Source organism: Mesoplodon mirus, assembly GCF_964341445.2.
Source record: "Mesoplodon mirus genome assembly, chromosome: 2".
Classification (NCBI taxonomy): domain Eukaryota; kingdom Metazoa; phylum Chordata; class Mammalia; order Artiodactyla; family Ziphiidae; genus Mesoplodon; species Mesoplodon mirus.
Window position 1 is genome coordinate 196,966,340 of NC_138977.1, and position 21,116 is coordinate 196,987,455.

Here is a 21,116-nt window from a genome sequence, read left to right on the forward strand (position 1 = left end):
ATCAAGGAAGGAAGCAGCACTGAAAAGAGTTGAATGTATACTGTTTTCTTAATTATACTAATTTTAAAAGTGTGACATTAATCATCTTTTTAAAAAATCCAGCAATAATTTACTTTGTAAAGTGAAAGACCTTTTGACAATCTGTCTGCTTTAATATAGCTGTTTTATTATTTTGGATTAGAAAAAGGTATGACTTAAATGAAGTGTAACAGTATTGTCATATTTATTTTTATCTCTTTATATATAGCTTTTCTCTCTCACACACATATATTTAGCAAATAGCAACAGGCATCCAGGTTAAAAGTAAAAGTACCTGTATTAAAGTAATTGGTGCATAAAAAATATTGATTTACTTGGTTGATGGTTGTGTAGTCTGTACAATCTGGCATTTGGTAGACTCAAGGTCTGTCCTAAGGGATTATTTATTTAAATTCAGCAGCCTCCTTTGTGTGCCCCCTCTCCCCATTCTATAATGTTTTTATTTGGCCCTTTTTTTCTAAGTTTTTGTTTTAATTTTTTAAAATTACATATATTTAATGTATACAACATGCTGTTTTGATATACATAGATAGTAAAATGATTACTACAGTCCAGTTAATTAACATTAACCTTTGTGTGTGTGTGTGGTGAGAACACCTGAGATCCACTCTTTTAGCAAATTTTTCAGTATATAATAAGGATTAAAATGACTTCATGTGCTATTAATTTGTCTAAAAGTTTAAGGCATTTCCACGCATGACCCCAACTTTTTGTCCTTAGTACAGCAGTCAAGGATGACTTTCAGTGCTACCGGATCTACAAAGTATGTGTCGGAATTATGTAATACACATTACTTTGGGAAAATAATAACGTGTATCAGTGAACAGATAAAGGCAGTGACTCAGTGATGTAAATATGCCACTGGGTCCCCACCAGTCCAAGGGCAGGCCACCAGTGTACCAAAATCAGGGGCAGGTTAAGTGGGATTAAAATGACAAATGGCCCACTTATTCTTCCTTCTTCCTGGTCAATCCAGACCAGGTTAAAAATAACCTGTATCCAGACAATTTGGTGCAGAGATTATGCCCACGGGGCTGCTGTGCACTGTCTCAAGTAAGACATTAATTTTGATCTAGACAAGCTTTCTTTTTGTTCATTGTAGTGTCCAACAGCCATTTCTTCCTTCTATCAATTTAATAATATAACTATTATGAACTCATTATTTTAACAAATATTGCAACTTGCTTTTCTACTACTTGTATCTGTTGTGTAAAGTACCATTTTTCTTGTCATGGAAGCTGTTATAAAAAGATGACTTAAATGGAGGTTTGTATTGTGTATACAGTAACACATAATTCTAGTCTACTTCTTGCTAATATTTCAATCTCCTGGAATGACAGAGCTGTATTTGGTCTTGGGTTTGCAATTCTATTTTTACCTGGGGATTACCTCAAAACTTGATATAACAGTAATACTGATATATAATAATTAAATAATTTAAGTAAATTTTGTAGCAACTTATAGTTCTGAAATGCATTCCCAGTTATCTCATTTGCATCAACATTCCATAAATATTTATTGATCACAGACTGAGTGCTAGGCAGTTAGCAGGGCAGCTGTTATTATCCCCATTTGATATAACAAATACAGATGTTAAGCGAGGTGTTCAGGATTACACAACTACCAAGTGGGGAAGCTGGGAGCTGAACCTGGGCTCCTTGCTGAGAGGCAGTGTGGTGCCCTGCTGCACTGGTTTAAATATCTGCTCTGCTGTGTACTAGCTGTTTAACCTTGAGCAGTTACCTAACCTCTCTATGTTGTGGTTTGTTGTGCAATTAAGAGTGTTCATAGAGCACTTTACAACAGTGCCCAGGAAGTAGTAAGCGTTAGGTGAGTGTTTACTATTATTATTTGGTGCTTGACCCAGTATTCTTTTCTACATTATGCTGCCTCTATCTCCACATAGGTGAATAGACTGTTTCCTCCTTTTCAGTGGAATTTTTCTGTATTTCATAACTGTTAACTTCATTTGGCAAAACCCACTATACATTTGTCCTTTGGCCTGTATTCCTAAAATGGTGTTTTTGGAATATCATACCTTTTAAAAAACACTCCCAGATTTACACTCTCATTTTCTAGAACACTAAAAATTGAGGCTGATCCATGTATGAAGAGATTATTAGTGGGAAACTCTTTGAAGAAAGGTATAGTTAAGTCTTTGTAAAATATAATTGCAAGACATCATTTTAAGAACAACTTGGAAGAATTTACTTTTTCCTATGTGTATGTGAGTACTATTGCAATCTGCAGCTTCTGAAAGTTTTCCAGCAATTTCTGTAATCACTATGAAATTATCTAGTAAATAATTCAACATGTCTAACAATCGGACAAATACCAGATATTCTTTATTAAGGCTCCTCAATTACTACAGAAAATATTAAATCATTTTTGTTGAAATGGTCCTGGAAGAAAAAAACACTTTTATTTACTCCAAAATCTTATACATCGATTACCTGAATATTTGCTAATGATATGTTTTTATAGTTTAAATTACCTTACTCAAAGTACAGTAGAGGGGTAACCTAATCCAAGAGAGAAAATGGAAAAAGCAAAAAAAGTGAAAGACCTAGTTTTTCTTCTTTCTATAATAGGATAATCTATATGTTATTAAGCATTGTTTGGTTTGTATGTTGAATCAAAGGCAAATTAATGATGGCACTTTATTGTGAATTTTCATCTTACAGAGTTTAAACATCTTCCAGAACCTAAATAAACGCCAGTTTGAAACAGTTATTCATTTGTTTGAAGTTGCAATAATAGCAACTGACCTGGCTTTATATTTCAAGTAAGTACAGAACTCCCTTGTACTCTGTGTGGTTCTGCTTTCCGTAAATGGTCCGTTGCCTTAAAGGGTATTTATTTACACACACACTTCTTTTCTTTTTGGATTATCAATAGAATACCCTTAAGATGCCTGATAATGAATTTACTAGACATCTGGAAACATATTTTAAAAAGCTAAGCCCCTAATATTAGTTTACCTGAAGAAATTTGAATTAAAGAATATGCAGCAAGGTAGGTGCACTGCCAGAAGAGCGACACTACAAAACCTTACGAGGTGACTTTTGTCCTGGTGAATTCATCGTAGTCCACAATCTGGTACTTAAGAGTTGCAGGCTCAGACATTTGATCCTGCCAGAGTCTGAGAGTTGAAAAATCTTGGTGATACTGATGCACATTAACAAACTCAAAAAATGCTGAGTTATATACAGCAGAGCGCTACCCTATTTATAATAATAATAATGATTACCAAGGAGGCCAGATACTCCAAGCTTCTGCACAATTTCTTGTTGATGAATTATAAAGTTTAAAATGCATTAGAACAAGGTGAACTATGGGATCTAAGTATTTAACAACTTGGATGGGCAGTATTAAATTGTGCCTCTCTGATCCTTCTTCATTAAAAACTTATGTTAAATAGTTCAAATATGAAGACAGATATTTAGAAATATATAACTGATATCCAAATAGCTATAGCTCAGATTCAACAAATGCTAAGATTTTGTCTTACATCTTTTTTTTTTTTTTTAAGGGGAAAAAGTGATGCAATCGAGGCATCCCATGCCCACTCTATCATGAAAACCCTCTCCTCTTCTCCTTTGCAGATACCACCATCCTGATACTGCTGTGTATTCATCCTTCCCATCCATGTTTTTATATGGCATTAAGTGTGTTTAAAATTTTTCCATAAATGGTATCATACCGTGTATACCTTTCTGCAGCTTGTTTTCACACAATGTTTTGAAGATTTAGCTTGGTGGTAAAGGGAAATCCAGTTCATTCTTTTTAAATGTACCATAATTTAGCCATTCTTCTACTCATGGACATTTAGATTATTTCCAATTTTTCATCACTGCCTACATTGTATATCCTTGTATATATATGAGAGTTTCTGTAAAGTACGTATCTAGAAATGGGATTGTTGTAGGGTTTGCATATTTTAAATTTCATACCACATTGCAAATCTACTGCACTCCTGAGTAGGTATGCCAATTTAAACTCCCACCAGCAGCATACAAGTGTCCCTGTTATCCCATATCTGGACTCTTCTTGATCTGGGCTTATTTAAATCTATTTATTTTGTTAATCTGAGTGTGAGATGGTATCTTGTCGTTCACACTTGTATTTTCATATCTTTTGGCTTCTAATTTTTTGTTGGTTTTATTCATTACAGTGTTTCATCACAGCCTTGGCCTTTATCTTTTTTTGTCACATGTAACTCTTCGTTTTAATGTTTTCAAACTGAACAGTTTTTTTCCCTTTCTGGCTGGTGCTTTTTCTGTCTTAAACCCTTTCTATGCCAGTTACACAGCCATTCCCTGTTCTGCTCCCCTTGCCCCTTTGATCCACTACATGGACATTTGATGAAAACTGGGAACATAAAACCGGAAAAGCACGCATTAAAGACACTTTTTATCTCTGGTCTTATATGCTAAAATTGTTGCACAGCTGTTATCTTTTTTAGGAAGAGAACCATGTTTCAAAAAATTGTTGATGCCTGTGAAAAAATGGAAACTGAAGAAGAGGCCATCAAATACATAACCACTGATCCAACCAAAAAAGAGATTATCATGTGAGTAGTCAGAATTTTATTTCTCTTTTGGCAAAAATAACTTGTTTTATATTTCTATTTTAACACTTTTTGTTTTCTTTTAAAGGGCAATGATGATGACTGCATGTGACCTGTCAGCTATAACCAAGCCCTGGGAGGTACAAAGTCAGGCGAGTAGTTCCCCTTTTCTATCGCATACTCGGGCTCTGTCTAGGTCCCATGTGAAAGAGAACATGAAGGTATCATGCAACCTCAGAATTTAATGATGGCTATCAGTTATATGACTATATATTTTGTAAGCAATTATCTTCATTACCCTGGTCTTGTCCTCTGAAACAATAGGTTTATAATTTACAAAGAAGAAAAAAGGAATTTAAGAAGTTAAGACAAAAGTACAATGTTCCCTGTTGGGTTTCTGTTAGTGAAGTGTTAGTGAAGAAAAGCACACAGCTTTCAAGAGCTCACAAGTGTCAGTGGGACAATAGGTCATTTGGTCAGGCCCAGAACAAGGCAAATAGAGGGAACCTTAAAAAGAAAATGCTTTCTGAGAAGAATTCCTTTACCACTGGACTGGCTGTAAGAAGTTTATATAAAATTATTCAGGGAGTGTCTGCATTTTTAATAGAGGAGATAAAGGATGAGACAAGGATGAATCATTAGCGCCTTCATCCGTCAAGGGTGGCTTTGCACTTACAGTCTCCTCTTCAGTGTGCTGTCAGTTACCAGGTGGCACTATCTGCGAGGTCGTATTTAAGGGCGTCTTCCAAGGAAGTTCTTCCCCAACCTTGGGGAGTCAGAGTGGGAGCCATTCGTTTACCACTTGGTTTCTTACTAATCGATGAAAGAAGCTTCTCTTTCTCCCTCAGTTAATTCACAGGGAAAACCCTAAGCAGAAGAGGCCAGAATTCACTGGGTTCAACTGTTAAGTGTGGATTTTATTTGTAAAGACAGAATAATCGGAGCCATCAACCCCCAAACCAAACACCTGTGCTCCTTCTGCACTGACTGCCCGCTCTTCCTTCTCTGTCTACATCACCACCACGCCAGAACCTGGGGTCTTGCTTGAGTCCATCTCCCTCATTTCAAAGCCACTCCTGTCCATCACTCTTGCTACCACCTTATAGTTAATACTTTCCCTCTTTCATCAGAACTATGGTGGCAGCCTCCTAAGTGATCCTCTCTCATCATGAACTCCTCCAACGTTCCTGAGCTGCTGCTGGGACTGCTTATAAATAGACCTCTGCTTGGCCACAGCATTGCTTAAAAGCCTTCTAAACTCCCCAATGCTGGAGGTTTTCAACCTTTTTTAAAGAAAGAAGCAAAGTCTATTTTTCTCACACAGAAAGTTGTACAAAGATCACTTTATTAAAGAGAAAAAAGCAAAGTTACTTTAGCTTAAATTTCTCTTGGCATCTACTTCTGTGCCACTCATGCACTTTGGAGGGACCCCGTGGCTCAAGAATAAGAACTACTGGCCCAGAGAATCAGGTTAAACTTCCCAGCAGAGCTTACATGGCCTGTCATTACCTGTCCTTAACTCCTACTCCCCAGTTTCTTTCTTTTCACTCTTTCCCATGTCACCGCCTCACACTCTAAGCTCCTACTCACACAAGAGCTGGGTGTTGGGGACTTCCCTGGTGGCGCAGTGGTTGAGAATCCACCTGCCAATGCAGGGGACATGGGTTCAAGCCCTGGTCCGGGAAGATCCCACCTGTCGGGGAGCAACAAAGCCCATGTGCCACAACTACTGAGCCTGTAAGCCAAAACCACTGAAGCCCGCGCGCCTAGAGCCTGTGCTCCGCAACAGGAGAGGCCACTGCAATGAGAAGCCCACACATCGCAACAAAGAGTAGCCCCCACTTGCTGCAACTAGAGAAAGCCCGCACGCAGCAACGAAGACCCAATGCAGCCAAAAATAAATAAATTTAAAAAAAAAAAAGCTGGACGTTGAATTTTATCTGTACATAGTCTTCCCCCTCTTCTTTATCGGCAAACTACTAGTCATCCTTGATGATACAGCATAAATGCAACCTCCCTAACCTTTCTCCCTTCTCCTTGATCCACAGCAGTTCATACTGTTACTATTATAGCACTTACCACATTGTTTACATGACTGTCTTCATTAGACTGTGAGCATCTTAAAGATAAAGGTCACATGTTACTCCTCTTTGTAAGCCTGGCTCATGCCAATGTAAGGCAGCTAGCAGGTGTTCAATAAACCTGATAAATACTGGTTTTTAAAAAACTATAAATGAACCCTCAAATATCCTCACACCATAATCAGGTGAAGTTGTGTTCTAAACTGTGCATGTATGTGCACAAACACACATGCAGATACATGCTAGATGCTGAGAGATAAGCAGGACAAGAGGAGGAGCTGGGAAGCTTTAGAGCATGAAGCAGAACGTAATGGAATTACAATTTCCCATCTCCCGTTTTTATTGAGAGGTGGTGGCCATAGCAAATAGGAGACAGGCACTCCTAGAATGAGTCTACCACACTGAAGTAGGAAGAGAAATACCCTTTTCCCATTTCAGTATAATCTGTAAATGACATCCTTTTAAGACCAAAGAGCACATGGTATGACAACACCTCAAGCATCAATTATACATTCTATCCTTAAATGTCACAATAAAATGCAAACAAGTCACTTTCATGAATCATGTCCTTTGCAGGTAGCACTTCTGGTTGCAAATGACTTTTGGGAACAAGGCGATCTGGAGAGGGCAGTGCTGCAGCAACAACCAACTGCAAACACCGTGACGTACAAATGCGCTGCTTATTAAAAATTATCAATACAAATCAGTCTGTCTGGTTCACTGAATCCCAGAAAAAGGTCTTTAAAGAATTTATTTCTCTTTCTAGCCTATGATGGACAGAAACAAAAAAGATGAACTACCTAGACTTCAAGTTGGATTTATTGACTTTGTTTGTACTTTTGTATATAAGGTAAGTAAACAACTTCATTATCTGAGTAAAATATATCATCTTCTGGATGAGAATTTTTCTTTCAAACTGTTAACCAAAATCAAAGTCACCCTCAAGGAAAGTCATCAGGGGTGTCCCTGTTTCTCCAAGGTAGTTTGAGGTATTACCTTAATCTCTCATTCAGGGGTGGAATGAAAGGTGAGAGAACTCAGATGTAAGCAAATGGAACAGACTTACTTAGGCAGGCAGGAAGGAAAACAGCTACGTTTCCCACTTCTGAGGCACTGAGTTAATCTCATCCTAGCAGCTCTGAGCGCTGTAATAATTCCTTAGGGCTCCTTCTCTGCACATGAAAAGTACTAAAAATGAACAATATGATCTAAGTAGTTTCTGACCTAAAATTCTATCTAGGAGTTCTCACGGTTTCACAAAGAAATCATACCTATGCTGAATGGTCTTCAAAATAACAGAGTGGAATGGAAGTCCCTAGCTGATGAGAATGATGTAAAGATGAAGGTAACTGAAGAGAAGAAAAAGCAGGAAGAAGGAAATACGACTGAAAAAGGTAAGATGGAATCTGTTTTGACTTCTTGTAAAGTAGCTGCAAGTCAAGCAGAGATTAATCTCACGACAAGAAAATGCAAACAGGAAATTTGCTTTACTGCACACAGACTGGTAATTACAAGAAGTTGATTAGTGGTTTTCAGGGTTTTTTATCCCCCTCAAACAAGATCTTACTTTGTAATTCCAGATGGAATTGATTGGTCCAGTCGAAGTAGGGGTTAGGGTTAGGTTTCTTCATCCACTCTAGAATATGGCTCTTGAGGTACCTCTGCAGAATACTGAGTTTTTAGAAATAATATGAAAACCATAGAATCAGTGGGATCAATTAGGATTAGGTGAGAAAATAAGTTTAGTCCTAACATTATGCATTAGCTGTGAGACTTTGGGCATCTTGCTTAACTGTCTGAGCTTAATGTTCCTCTCCAGATAATGAGAAGGTTTTACAGATCTCCAGCCTCACTTCCAGACCTAAGGAAGCCCGAGATGTAAAGCTGGTCAGCTGAGTGGGGTGACTTGACTGGTACCCTGAGACTTTGCCTATGCCTCAGATGTCTCTACTTAGTGCTGTTTATCCTGATGAAATTTCTACTCCTAAAGTCACTCAGTTAGGTTGAAGATAATCTTCAGAAAGCCTCTGTTAAGATGCTTAGGATCACCTATTAGTTCATCAGATGCCTCAAACGTCATCTGGAAAGTGGAATACTAATATCATGATTTTATATTTTGTCTCAAGAGCTCAACACTCAAAAGGTTTTGTAAGAAATTCTTATTGTTTAACAGAGAAATCATCTCTATCTGGAAAGGCCTTGTTAAAAAAAAAAGATGCATCATTCTTTTTAGATGGTTCTTATATTTAGTGGTATTTTAAAGAATTCACAGAGGGAGAAAGCATTTTGCTTAAAGGGTTGATATCCTTCAACAGAATAAAAACAGGAGTTACTGACTCTGGGATATACATCCATTTACATATTTATTGGGTGTGTAGTCTGCATGAGGCCCTGTGTTAGGCAGGCCCTGGGGAACGATGGGGCCCTTATCTCCTAGAGCTTACCACCTGGTGGGGGAGCTAGACAAACCAACAAATGAACAACTGATTATCTAACTATAACTATCAGAGGAAGCATGAGGTATGTACCTGAGGCATCCGGGAAGACTTTCCTAAAGGATGCTTATGCTAAACGTAAGACTACGTACTCTTTGCCTAAGCAGAGAAAGGAGGAGGAGTTGGAGAGGAAAGAACAGAATGTGCACAAAGGCCTTGAAGTGGAAATAAGCTTGGTGCAATTAAATAACTTAAAAACTGGTGTAGCTGGAGTCTAGAGAGCTACAAAGGAGGGCAAAGTGCCAGATGAAGCTGGGAATGCAGGCAGCTCTGCCAGACAGTGTGTTACCTTGAAGGCCTTGCTAAGGATTTGTCCTCCAGAGAGCACTGGGAAATCCTTAAAGGGATTTAAACAGGAAAGTGATAACATCTGATTTGCCCTTCAGAAAGGTAACAAAAATGGTCATTTTTACTGGGCAAGTGAAAAGAAAAGGTATTTCTTAGTACAATTAATCTTTACCTCAATTTTATGATCAACAGGTTATCAAGCCCTCTAAGTGGCTCCTAACTTTTTTTTTTTTTAGTATTCAGTATATTGGATATGGATCTTCTATCCTTATTTACATAAAAAATTACTTCCAAATTTTTTTCCTACTACACTGAGAAGTCTCTGTAAACTAATATTATTTTATTTCCAGGCAACAAGCTTTGTGCTTGGCACAAAGCAACAACTCAGATTCCCGGATTGCACAGTTCAGTGGTTCTTTTGTGAAACTGAGACATTAATTGGCTAATCATTTATTAGATTTTATTTTCTAAATGGACTAATTCTGAATATGAATTCCAGTTTTTAAATGGTCAAACCCTTAGTACTTGCTGTAAGTTAAAACTATGAAGTAGGCTATAAAGTTACACTAATATTAGGAAAAAAACACTGTATATCCACTGACTCCCAATAATACTGCTTTTCTCCTTTCTACTAGCTGCAGAAGATTCAGGAGGTGGTGGTGATGACAAAAAGTCCAAAACATGTCTAATGCTGTAATACAGTCCAACTGGTCTAAATTTCAAATAGTTTCTACATTTGAAGACAAGAAAACATTCAAAAGAACATTAGCAAATTTCATTCATCAAACCATCAAGTAACAGAGTAACAGCATCTTCAGAAAAGCTAGCCTGTGACTAGCATGAGAAAATATACTGCTAGCCTAAAAGCCCTGAGGGTAAAATAAAGTTCAACAGAAGTACAAAATAAGACAAAAATAAGTGCATTTTTGGTGCCAATTTGTTTTAAATTAAAAATAATATAATCCTGAAATTAGTCACCAATTTTTTTTAAAGGTTCTTATTAACTGTATTCATAACTGTATTCATTTACTAGGGCTACTTACAGCAAAATGCCCCAGACTGGGTGGCTTAAACAACAGAAGTTTATTTTCTCACAATTCTGGAGACTAGAAGTCCAAGATTAAGGTGTTGGCAGGGTTGGTTTCTTGTGATGCTTCTCTCCTTGGCTTGTCAATGGCCATCTTCTTTCTCCCTGTGTCTTCAACTGGTCTTCAGTCTTCCCTCGTGTGGGTCTGTGTCCTCATTCTTCTTATAAGGACACCACTCATATAGGATTAGGACCCACTCATATGACCTCATTTTACCTTAACTACCTCTTTAAATGCCCTATCTACAAATACAGCCGCATTCTAAGGTACTGTGGTCAGGATTTCAACATAGGAATTTCAGATGGGACACAATTCAACCCATAACATTAATAATAATTCACACCTCACATCCCTTCCTGAACCAGAAGTCTCTCGTCAACATGTCTTAATGTAAGAGTAAATAGAGTATAGAATGTGTAATGTATGTAAGTACTATATAAGAAACAAAAAGGATGTTAAATGTTATTCCATCTGAAATGCTTCTTTCCTCCACTTTTTACCCTTGATAATAGTGAAGACCACACCACTTTTAGTAGCTTAAAAGTACATCGTCATCCTACACCCATCCTTTCCCCCAAGTCTGAAATCAATTATTTTATGTGTAACTAAGAATACATTCTTACATTCAGAACTATTCTTCTCACTGAAAGAATTATCAATTTATAAGACATTACCTGGATAATCCTAATGCAAGTTAAATCAGCTAATAAATATGCATTATTACGAAGCATGTGATTTGATTATGCAAAAACTTTATCATAAACAGTTCAGAAGGACTTTTAACAGAGATTACTTTTAAAAATGATTACTAGGACTGTCTACCAGGAATTCTAAATATTGACTTGTCAAGAGAAACTAATCAACTACTTCTACTACATGGTACATATCTGTACATCAGAGATTTCTTTCTTTTCTGTAATGACCAAATTATAAAACAGACCAAATATTAATTATACCACAGATTTTCTTGTAAAACATATCTAAATTATAATGAATTGGTCTCTGAACCTCAAATGTTTTGTTATAGAGAAGACACTGTTCAGTTTTAAGCAGCTGAGAAATAAATCACCATTTGTTATATTTTTACAAGTAAGTCAGGTACTTTAGAATTATAAGATTCTTCCTCTCACATTAGAATATAAGGTTCACGAGAGGAAAGATTTTTTTGCCTCTTTTTGTCTGTTTTGTTCACATTTCTATACTCACACTTAGAGTAGTGCCTGGCACAAGGTAGGCACTCAGTAAACATGAATGAATAATATTTTGAATAAATATTGTAACAAACAGATATAAATGAAGAGTGCCTGGAAGTTAATAAAATATTTTTAGGGAGAAAAAAACTCAATATATACACCCAAATGATCATTGTCTATGTTATCACGTTTGGTGATATATGTACATCTTATTTTCATTACTTAAAATAATTCTGAAACCATACTTCTAGGATTATTTTAGAAACTGTATAAGAAACCCTCTTCCTTTAAGCCTTATATAATTTTAGACCCCAAAATATCAGTCAGCTCAAACAACTTCCTCTCCTCATTCACTAGAAAACGAACTGAGGGGCAGAGATGAGGAGGTCTGCAAAAATAGGAACTTTGCTTAAGAGCAAGTATAAGAAAGCGTAACTTCATATCCCAAACCTATGGTCCGCTGAACACCACTGACTACACTACAGCCAAGATGAAGATAGGTCTGCTGGAGGATTAATCTTTTAACTCTAGAAAATAGATAATCAACAAGGGCCTACTACATAGTACAGGGAAATCTACTCAATATTCTGTAATAACCTATGTGGGGAAAGAATCTGAAGAATGGATATATGTATATATATAACTGAATCACTCAGCTGTACACCTGAAACTAACACAGTGCTGTAAGTCAACTATACTCTAATATAAAATAAAAATTAAATTTAAAAAAATCTTTAAACGCATCATCTTTGCCTCTCACTGTTGTGGCCTCTCCCTGTTGCGGAGCACAGGCTCTGGACGCGCAGGCTCAGCGGCCATGGCTCACAGGCCCAGCCGCTCCACGGCATGTGGGATCTTCCCAGACTGGGGCATGAACCCGTGTCCCCTGCATTGGCAGGCGGACTCTCAACCACTGCGCCACCAGGGAAGCCCTAAACGCATCATCTTGAGGCCTTTTCAAAGACTCCTTTAAAATATGACTCCCATTATCTGCTATTGTGTATGAATGGATTAAACACTGATTACATATGATCTAAATTTATAAATGAACTTAATGTCTGTAAACCATACTTGCAATGCCAAACATATGGATCTATTTTAAAAGGGTCTTTAAATATTCTTCCTAGTCACTGTTTAGTTTTGCAGGAATTTTATTTTCTGATGACCAATAAACTATATTTTTATCATAAAATGTTTTAGCTTCATATATTCTATTACTAATATCAGTTTTGCTGCTGGACATTTCAACACTTTCCTCAGAAATCAAGATTCTTTTTCACTAAAAGTTGTGAGCTGAAAATGACAAAACAAAACTGTTTACTTATCTGTTGGTTAATAAACACTGATTTACTGTTTTCTGATGGTTTAGAAATGACTGCATAATTATTTCCTAGATATTTCTTTTGTAGCACAGTGTCTCACATAACAGAAGCATGCTATTTAATGAATAACAACTGTTTAATAAAAAGATAATCTCTGATACTATTTAAAAATAAGATACTATAATTCCCTATTTTAGTTTAATGCCAATCATTCCATGTTTAAATGTCATTTAAAATAGCATATCTTCAACAAAATAATTGGAATGGTACAATCATTTTTTACAGGTCCTCTCTTACTCACCAAATCACGCATCTTCTCTATTCACCTCTTGGCTGTTTATAAAAATGGGTCTGACCTTTTGAAAAAAAAGTCAATATATCCTTTTGAAAATTTGATGAAAACTATGGACGCTTTCCCCCCAAACCACACATAATTACAAAAGTTTACACATAGATTCTAGGAGTGTTTAGATTTCCTGAAGCACATCCATTGACTCGTGGGTATGAACCCCAAATTAAGAAGTTACATTTTGGACTTCCCTGGTGGCACAGTGGTCAAGAATCACCCTGCCAATGCAGGGGACATGGGTTCAATCCCTGCTCCAGGAAGATCGCACGTGCCACAGAGCAACTAAGCCCATGCTCCACAACTACTGAGCCTGCTCTCTAGAGCCTGCGAGCCACAACTACTGAGCCCAAGTGCCACAACTACTAAAGCCCGTGCACCTAGAGCCCGTGCTCCACGAGAAGCTACCACAGTGAGAAGCCCGCGCACCGCAACAAAGAGTAGCCCCTGCTCGCCGCAACTAGAGAAAGCCCACGTGCAGCAACAAACACCCAATGCAGCCAAAAATAAATAAATTTATAAAAAAAAGAAGTTACATTTTACAGTATATCCCTGCATATAAGTATATCCATATCTGTATGACTGTATCTGAGACAAGCTCTATGCACACAGTATTGTTCAGTTAAATTATGTTACTGTATAATCTCTGCTAAGAGTCAAGTTTCATGCACACATCTGCTGTTTTAGACTACTGGAATCTCATTTGGCCCCCTGTGGTATTAATTTACTTTATAATAAATTACCCATACACTGGGGAATCAAATTTGATTATAACAAACTCCGTTAAGTGGTAGAGGTGAGATGGAAGCAAGAGGAATGTGAAACCCCAATAATCCTAAAAGTTTAAGCTGAGGCAAGGGAACATAAATGTGAATCAGTGGGGAAAAAAAAAAACCTACAAAAATATAGGCACAATGGATCTCTGTACTAGAGGATGTACTAGGTCCATACTTTAGGAGCTACAGATGGAACAGAGTTGTAGATAAACAATTGAAAAGATATATAGGGAAAAGTGCCTCCAATAAAACTGAAAAACTTCCAAAGCATCTGACATCCTGAGAGTAGCTGGATTTTTATTTCCAAAGACAAACCACTCAAGTTGCAATGTGTAGACAAAATTTTGTGAAGAATTTCAAAGTATACTTTCACATTAAGGAATGTACGCATCCCTCTTCCATCTCACAGAAATAAACCTTGAAAATATTCATCAAATTCTTCTTCCCTGTTTAAAAGAAAAAGTATACAATTTGATTAAATCAACAATTGGAGAAAAAATTACTAGGTGACACATTATATGAGATTAATAAAAATAAAATATTTTAATCCAACATATTTGCTGATTCTTTTATATAGCAATATATTTCATGATTCAGGTATCAAATAATTCTTGGCTTCTAAAATAATCATAACTATACCAAGACTGATTAAATTGAAAATGCTGTATATGTTGGCACGTCTCCCTAAATGTACTTACTACCTAAGATTTTACTTTGAAGTACTTTGTGAAATGTCATTGCTTCTCTTTACTTTTTGGTTAACTTTATAGCTTATTCTGTTCATTCTCATTTCAAATTATAGCCTGATCAAAAAATGAATGAAAAATACTATTTTAAGGAAAAATACAAGTCTTACTCCTAGGAATAGGGAAAATCTGCTTAGGCTGCAGATTTTATTACTCTGAGAAGAGTAAATATGTATCTGTAGCAGTGAAGATTATGTCTAAAACAAAGAACAGAACTCTGAAAGGAGATACTAAACTATAATGTGTTAAAATATTATGAAAATTATAAAGTACTAAATAAATATTAGTGCTAGGAGCCAGAGTAGGACAATGGAAATAGCACAGGTTTTCAAGTCAGTGTTTTTTAAGTCCTAGCTCTGTCAGTTATTTGCTGAGCAAGCAAGTTATTTAACTTCTCTGGGCTCAGTTTCCTTATCTATAAAATAAAGAACATCACATTTCCTCATAGAGCTGTTCTAAAGATTAAATGTATGTACAATTGCTTTTCTCCCTTCTGGGAACAGAGAATCAAGCTGGACAAACTCTGTGTACCAGTCTCTTCAGAAAATGTTCTTTTAAATCAGAGATTCACAGTGGGACTCCATCATTTGGCTTTAAATAATTGTGAATGCACAGAGCCACCACAACCATGTTCAAATTTTTAAAAGATCAATTCCAGAATCAGATGAAGTTGATTTAAAATTACCTACAATTTGGTATTCTCCTGGCTACTGTCCCTTTTCCCAAGCATGACAGCAAAATGCAGTAGAATTTTTTAAACTGTAGTAAGAACTTAAATATATGAAATTAGCTGAATTTCTGTGTGAACTTAGATGTCAGTACCTGATGTCAAGTTTTTATAAGGTCACAAAGAGCTTTGGATTATGAAACCCCTCTTAGGCTTTATTCATGTATCTTTACTGCCAAAAAGGTGAGTTGACTCCAAGACCTATTCTGTCATTTTCAGCTCTTCAAGGCAAAGTTATATATGGTCAAAAGTTCAGTTGATAGTTTTACTAGGATAGCGATACCTTTTTTATAATCTGATCTATAATGACGACTCATTTGGGAATTCTTTATTTGAATGACAAAAATAAAGGTTAAGGTCACAGAAAAAACATCTTTAAAAAAAAAAACTTTCCAACACACCTGAATTCTATTACACTGAGAACATATTTTATAATTAGCAATATGTTTTATAATCAGCTTAAATTAGCAAATTATGATTGATTCAACAGGTCTCTTATTATGGACCAATATGCCTAGAGTAACAAAATGGGACTAAAATTTATTGAGCACTTACTATGTTGGTAGGTATTGTGCCAGACCAGGTGCTTTACATTATTTATTCTATTAAATCTTCACAATAAACTCTATATAGTAGGTATTATTTTATCCCCTTTCAACAGATAAAGCTCAAGTGGTGAACATCCCAGTATATGAGAAGAACTGATAATGTTCCAGCCTATATGCAGACAGCTCTTCCAACCAATAGCAGAGAACAATGCATGTGTTGACTTGTGTATCTCTGGGGGCTAAGGTGGCTGTTGGCAAGAAAACTTTTACACCTGTATATATCTTCAAGGGGCTCCCCTGTATAGGTTTATGATAATCAGAATATCATGGATAGGCTGCTCTGGAAGCTAGTAAACAGCATCTCTCTGAAACAATAAAAGCAAAAACTAGGGGGTCATCTGTCAATGTGAGCTGAGGAAAGATTTACTCACCAAGAGGGAGCTGGACAAGTTGGCTGTTTATGGCCATAAACAATGGCTGGGAATAAACTCTGACCTTAGCAGGCTAGGTGGTCCTTGGCTTTAAAAAGACATTCATGATGCTAAGTTTTTCATTAACTGTTATCAAAAATGGCTGTGGTCATAGCTTCCCAGACTGATGTAGAAGGTATGCATTATCATTGTCTATTAATACTATTATCAGGACTTACTGTGATTTTTCATCTGTCTCTGGTAGTGGGCCCTTCCAAAGTTCAGATTCTGAAGTACTTCCTTCCTCATCAGAGCTTCCTGTTCATTTAAAAGAGATTTTTTTTAAATGTGCACATTACATTTAAAACACATTTTGAACTACCCACCAATGCAATTAAATAAATTCCAGATTTACCTGTGGTTTAGCTTCAACTTTTATGGCTCTCTGAAAATTTAATGCACTTTTCCAGACCAATAAATTCTTTTGAAAATAATAAGCTGATATATACCAAAGAGCCTCAGCAAATAGACCAAGGATTTAAAGTCTCATGGGAAACTTCTATAAGTTATACTGAGTTAAAGTAACAATTCCAATATTAACTCTATATTATAAAGGAATTATCTCTTGCAATAGTGTCTTTAATTTAGTTTCTTATTTTTATTGATCATACAAAAGACATGCAGGGTAAGATTTCTGTACAGAGTATTTACATTAGGATCAAGACCTTAAGAACTGAACTAGTATATAGGACTAGCTAGTTAAATTATGAAAAAAAATTTGTCAGACTTAAAAAAAACTAATGCTCATTACATTAATTAGAAGAAGTCCATTTCAATGAAGAAACAGATGCTCTCATACATTGTTAGGAGTAAATACCATTTTCTTGAGGAAAATCTGGCAATATATATCACTTTAAAACATAGATACCCTTTGACCAGCAATGCTGCTTTTAGGAATTTAATTATTTACTTAGAATAAACGAGCACACAGATATATGTACAAAGATGTCCATTGTATAACAACAACAGCAAAAGAAAACAAGTTAAATCCCCACCAATTAGGGATTAAGGCTTGGTTAAATAAATACTATACAGCTATTAAAAAAAAAACCATAGCACACCTGAATTACCATAGAAAAATGTGTATGCTATATCAAAATTTTTTAAAGTTACAGAAAGCAGGCATAGTATAATACAATTTGTATTAAAACATTATATCTACATATAGATATATATATTATTATTTATATATGTGTGTGTGTATATAAATAAATACACACACACACATACACACACACATATAAATAATAAGTTTGTAAAGACCAACCAAACTTAACAGTGATTATATTACCTGTGGGCCTGGGATAGTTTTACTCTTTAAGCATTTCCAAATTTTTTTGTATTTTAAACAATAATCATGTATTACCTTTAAAGATCAGTAAAAACAATATATTTTATTTTTAAAACATAACAAAATAGACATGTTTCAAATGAATCGCCCTATATTAGTCAACTAAAAATTATCAAATACTGAAACATGTATTATGAGACAATAAAATTATATGCCACAAAGTAATTATGTTAGCAAATAATTCCTCTCCAATAATGACCATTAGTCTGGAAAAGAAGTGACACAAATTTGGCCTGTCAATACAGAATGTACCTTAGTTAAACACAACACAAAAATAAAACAGTACTGATTTGCCATGGTGGTTCTAGCCTTTTTTCCTGTTGGACTTTGATCCTTGAATCAACGTGTATGTCTGAACTTTGGTCCTAACCGAATCTATTCTAGCACAAATTCTAACAAAAACAGCAAATAAATAAAAAAGGGAATGGGGGTTGTGCTTCTAACAATCTACACACAAAGATGATAAAATTACAAAGCTCTGGGCATAAGATTCCCACTCAACGACAGCCAGCACTGGAACTGCCAGTGTCCCAAACTGAATATGCGAAAAGAAAAAAGTCTTCTGCTTGGGACTTCCCTGGTGGCGCAGTGTTTAAGAATCCACCTGCAATGCAGGGGACATGGGTTCGAGCCCTGGTCTGGGAAGATCCCACATGCTGCAGAGCAACTAAGCCCATGCGCCACAACTACTGAGCCTGCGCTCTAGAGCCTGTGAGCCACAACTACTGAGCCCGCATGCTGCAACTACTGAAGCCTGTGCACCTAGAGCCCGTGCTCTGCAATAAGAGGAGCCATCGCAATGAGAAGCCTGCGCACCATAATAAAGAGTAGACCCCTGCTTGCCACAACTAGAGAAAGTCCGTGCACAGCAACGAAGACCCAAGACCGAACGCAGCCAAAAAACAAAAACAAAACAAACAAAAAGTCTTCTGCCCTTATTTTTATGAACATTCACTAACTGAGATAAAGAAAGCACAGAAAAACTAATTAGGCCTAGTAAAGTTATCACCATGGTGTTATCCTATCAATGATGTCAGAGAACAAACCTACAAGGCCTTTGAAAGTGGGCAGCTAATTTCAAAAGGCCTTACAACCACCTGTTTTCTTGTTCCCTCTCAAGAGTACTGCCCACATGCCAGCTTTCCTACACCACTTTTCTGATAACAGACGATCCAGTTTTACTAAAAAGTACAATCAGTTTAGAATAACATTATAAAATAACTCTCTTTGAAAGAGGACATGCTGGGCTTCCCTGGTGGCGCAGTGGTTGAGAGTCCACCTGCCGATGCAGGGGACACAGGTTCCTGCCCCGATCTGGGAGGATCCCACATGCCATGGAGCGGCTGAGCCCGTGAGCCATGGCCGCTGAGCCTGTGCATCCGGAGCCTGTGCTCCACAACGGGAGAGGCCACAACAGTGAGAGGCCCGCATACCGCAAAAAAAAAAAAAAAAAAGAGGACATGCTGAAAAATTGATCAAATATCCTTAGAGAATCAAATCTACAAGACTGGATTACATGACCTTTAAGGTCCCTTACAACTCTATGAATCTATTAATATTTAACTACGAATCTAAAATACCTAATTCCATGAGGCTGACAGTAACTACAAATCATTTTTTTGATAACTGCTACAACCTGCCAGAGGTGGAAAGGGTGCTGCTAAGGAAGTAACATTTAGAACAATGGGCAACACAAAATGATGCTTGCATTTGTATCAGTGTCAAATCTACACAGTAATTATTGACAAGTGGGGATCAGAATTTAAGTCACTGACTCTGTACTGGAAGGGGAGCTTGGAGGTCCAGCCCTTATCCAATGAATGAACATCTTACTGTAATACTTCCAATAACAACTGGCTGTCCAATCTAAACACCTCACTACTTCCTGAAGCAGCCCATTCCTCCATTCCTTTCTTCAGATAGTTCTAATTAACAAATTTTTCCTTAAATTAAGGCAAAAATCTGTCCTTGGACTATTTTTATCCATAGACTCTAGTTCTGCCAACCAGCCACCAAAAATAAGTCTTCTACATAGTAGCAGTCTTGAAAATATCTACAGTTTCCATGTCTACCTCCTTACCCCTTCCCTTTTTCCTAAGCTAAACATCTACGGTTCCTTCAACCTTCTTCCTATAACAACATTTCAAGTTCTGACAACACTTTGGTTGTTCTATTCTTGACCTGCTTTAAGTTTTCAATGTTCCCTTTATTTATTTTTTATTTTATTTTTTTTGCGGTACACAGGCCTCTCACTGTTGTGGCCTCTCCCATTGCGGAGCACAGGCTCCGGACGCGCAGGCTCAGCGGCCATGGCTCACGGGCCCAGCTGCTCCGCGGCATGTGGGATCCTCCCAGACCGGGGCACGAGCCCGCGTCCCCTGCATCGGCAGGCAGACTCTCAACCACTGTGCCACCAGGGAAGCCCTTCAATGTTCCTTTTAGAATGTAATGCAAACTGCATATAATTTTCCCTATATGCTTTGAATAATGCAAGTAGGTCTATCATCTTGGTTTTTCTGGATATTACATACCTAAATAACTTGGTCTACTGAAGAAGTGGCAAGTCTCCAATTATGAAAACAATGGACAGGTCAGACTTTTACAGACTTAACTTTTGATCTGACCCACTGTGAAGAACAAACACAAAATCTAATGTCCAGTATTTTCCTTTTCTCTGATATAACAATAATAGTTACAGGTTATCAAAGACTACTTCATCATATATAAGACACACGCTTTGCATGTTTATTATTTCACTTGACTCTAATAATCCAATGAAGTCAAGTCTCTTTATACCCATTTTACAGATAGAACTGAGACACAGATCAAATCATTTAATGTGGATTTGTGTTATATATCTGCCCAAACTGAGGTATAAAGAGTGGACTAACGTTTGATTCACTGATGAACAGTTATTGATGATATAAGTAAAAGAGCAGACTCTGGAGTTATAAACCTGTGTTTAATCATAGCTCTGCCATTAACCAACTATTTGACCTTAGGCAATTTATGTAAATTCTCTGGGTCTTGGTTCTCTTATCTGCAAAATGGGATATTATATGCCCATTACTACGAT

General features: G+C 36.7%; 2 protein-coding genes across 3 annotated transcripts in view; one reads left to right on the plus strand and one right to left on the minus strand.

The window, feature by feature from the left end:
* PDE6C (phosphodiesterase 6C) overlaps positions 1-10,434 on the plus strand; it is a gene marked incomplete at its 5' end in the record, with an annotated part of 59,336 nt that extends 48,902 nt beyond the window's left edge. Inside the window, 7 exon segments of the mRNA XM_082644102.1 lie at positions 2,724-2,824; positions 4,505-4,612; positions 4,698-4,765; positions 7,271-7,350; positions 7,457-7,540; positions 7,931-8,084; positions 10,109-10,434. Coding sequence (XP_082500228.1) covers positions 2,724-2,824; positions 4,505-4,612; positions 4,698-4,765; positions 7,271-7,350; positions 7,457-7,540; positions 7,931-8,084; positions 10,109-10,170 — 657 coding nt within the window. The 3' untranslated portion in view covers positions 10,171-10,434.
* A 4,041-nt stretch (positions 10,435-14,475) lies between these two features.
* The window catches only part of LOC309809156 (protein FRA10AC1), a 40,379-nt gene continuing 33,738 nt past the window's right edge, over positions 14,476-21,116 (minus strand). For both annotated transcript variants that reach the window (XM_082630006.1, XM_082630005.1), the window contains 2 exons: positions 16,869-16,947; positions 14,476-14,644 (listed from right to left, as the gene is read on the minus strand). In XM_082630006.1, the coding sequence (XP_082486132.1) occupies positions 14,602-14,644; positions 16,869-16,947 (122 nt within the window). In that variant the 3' untranslated portion in view covers positions 14,476-14,601. The remainder of the gene's footprint in view (positions 14,645-16,868; positions 16,948-21,116) is intronic.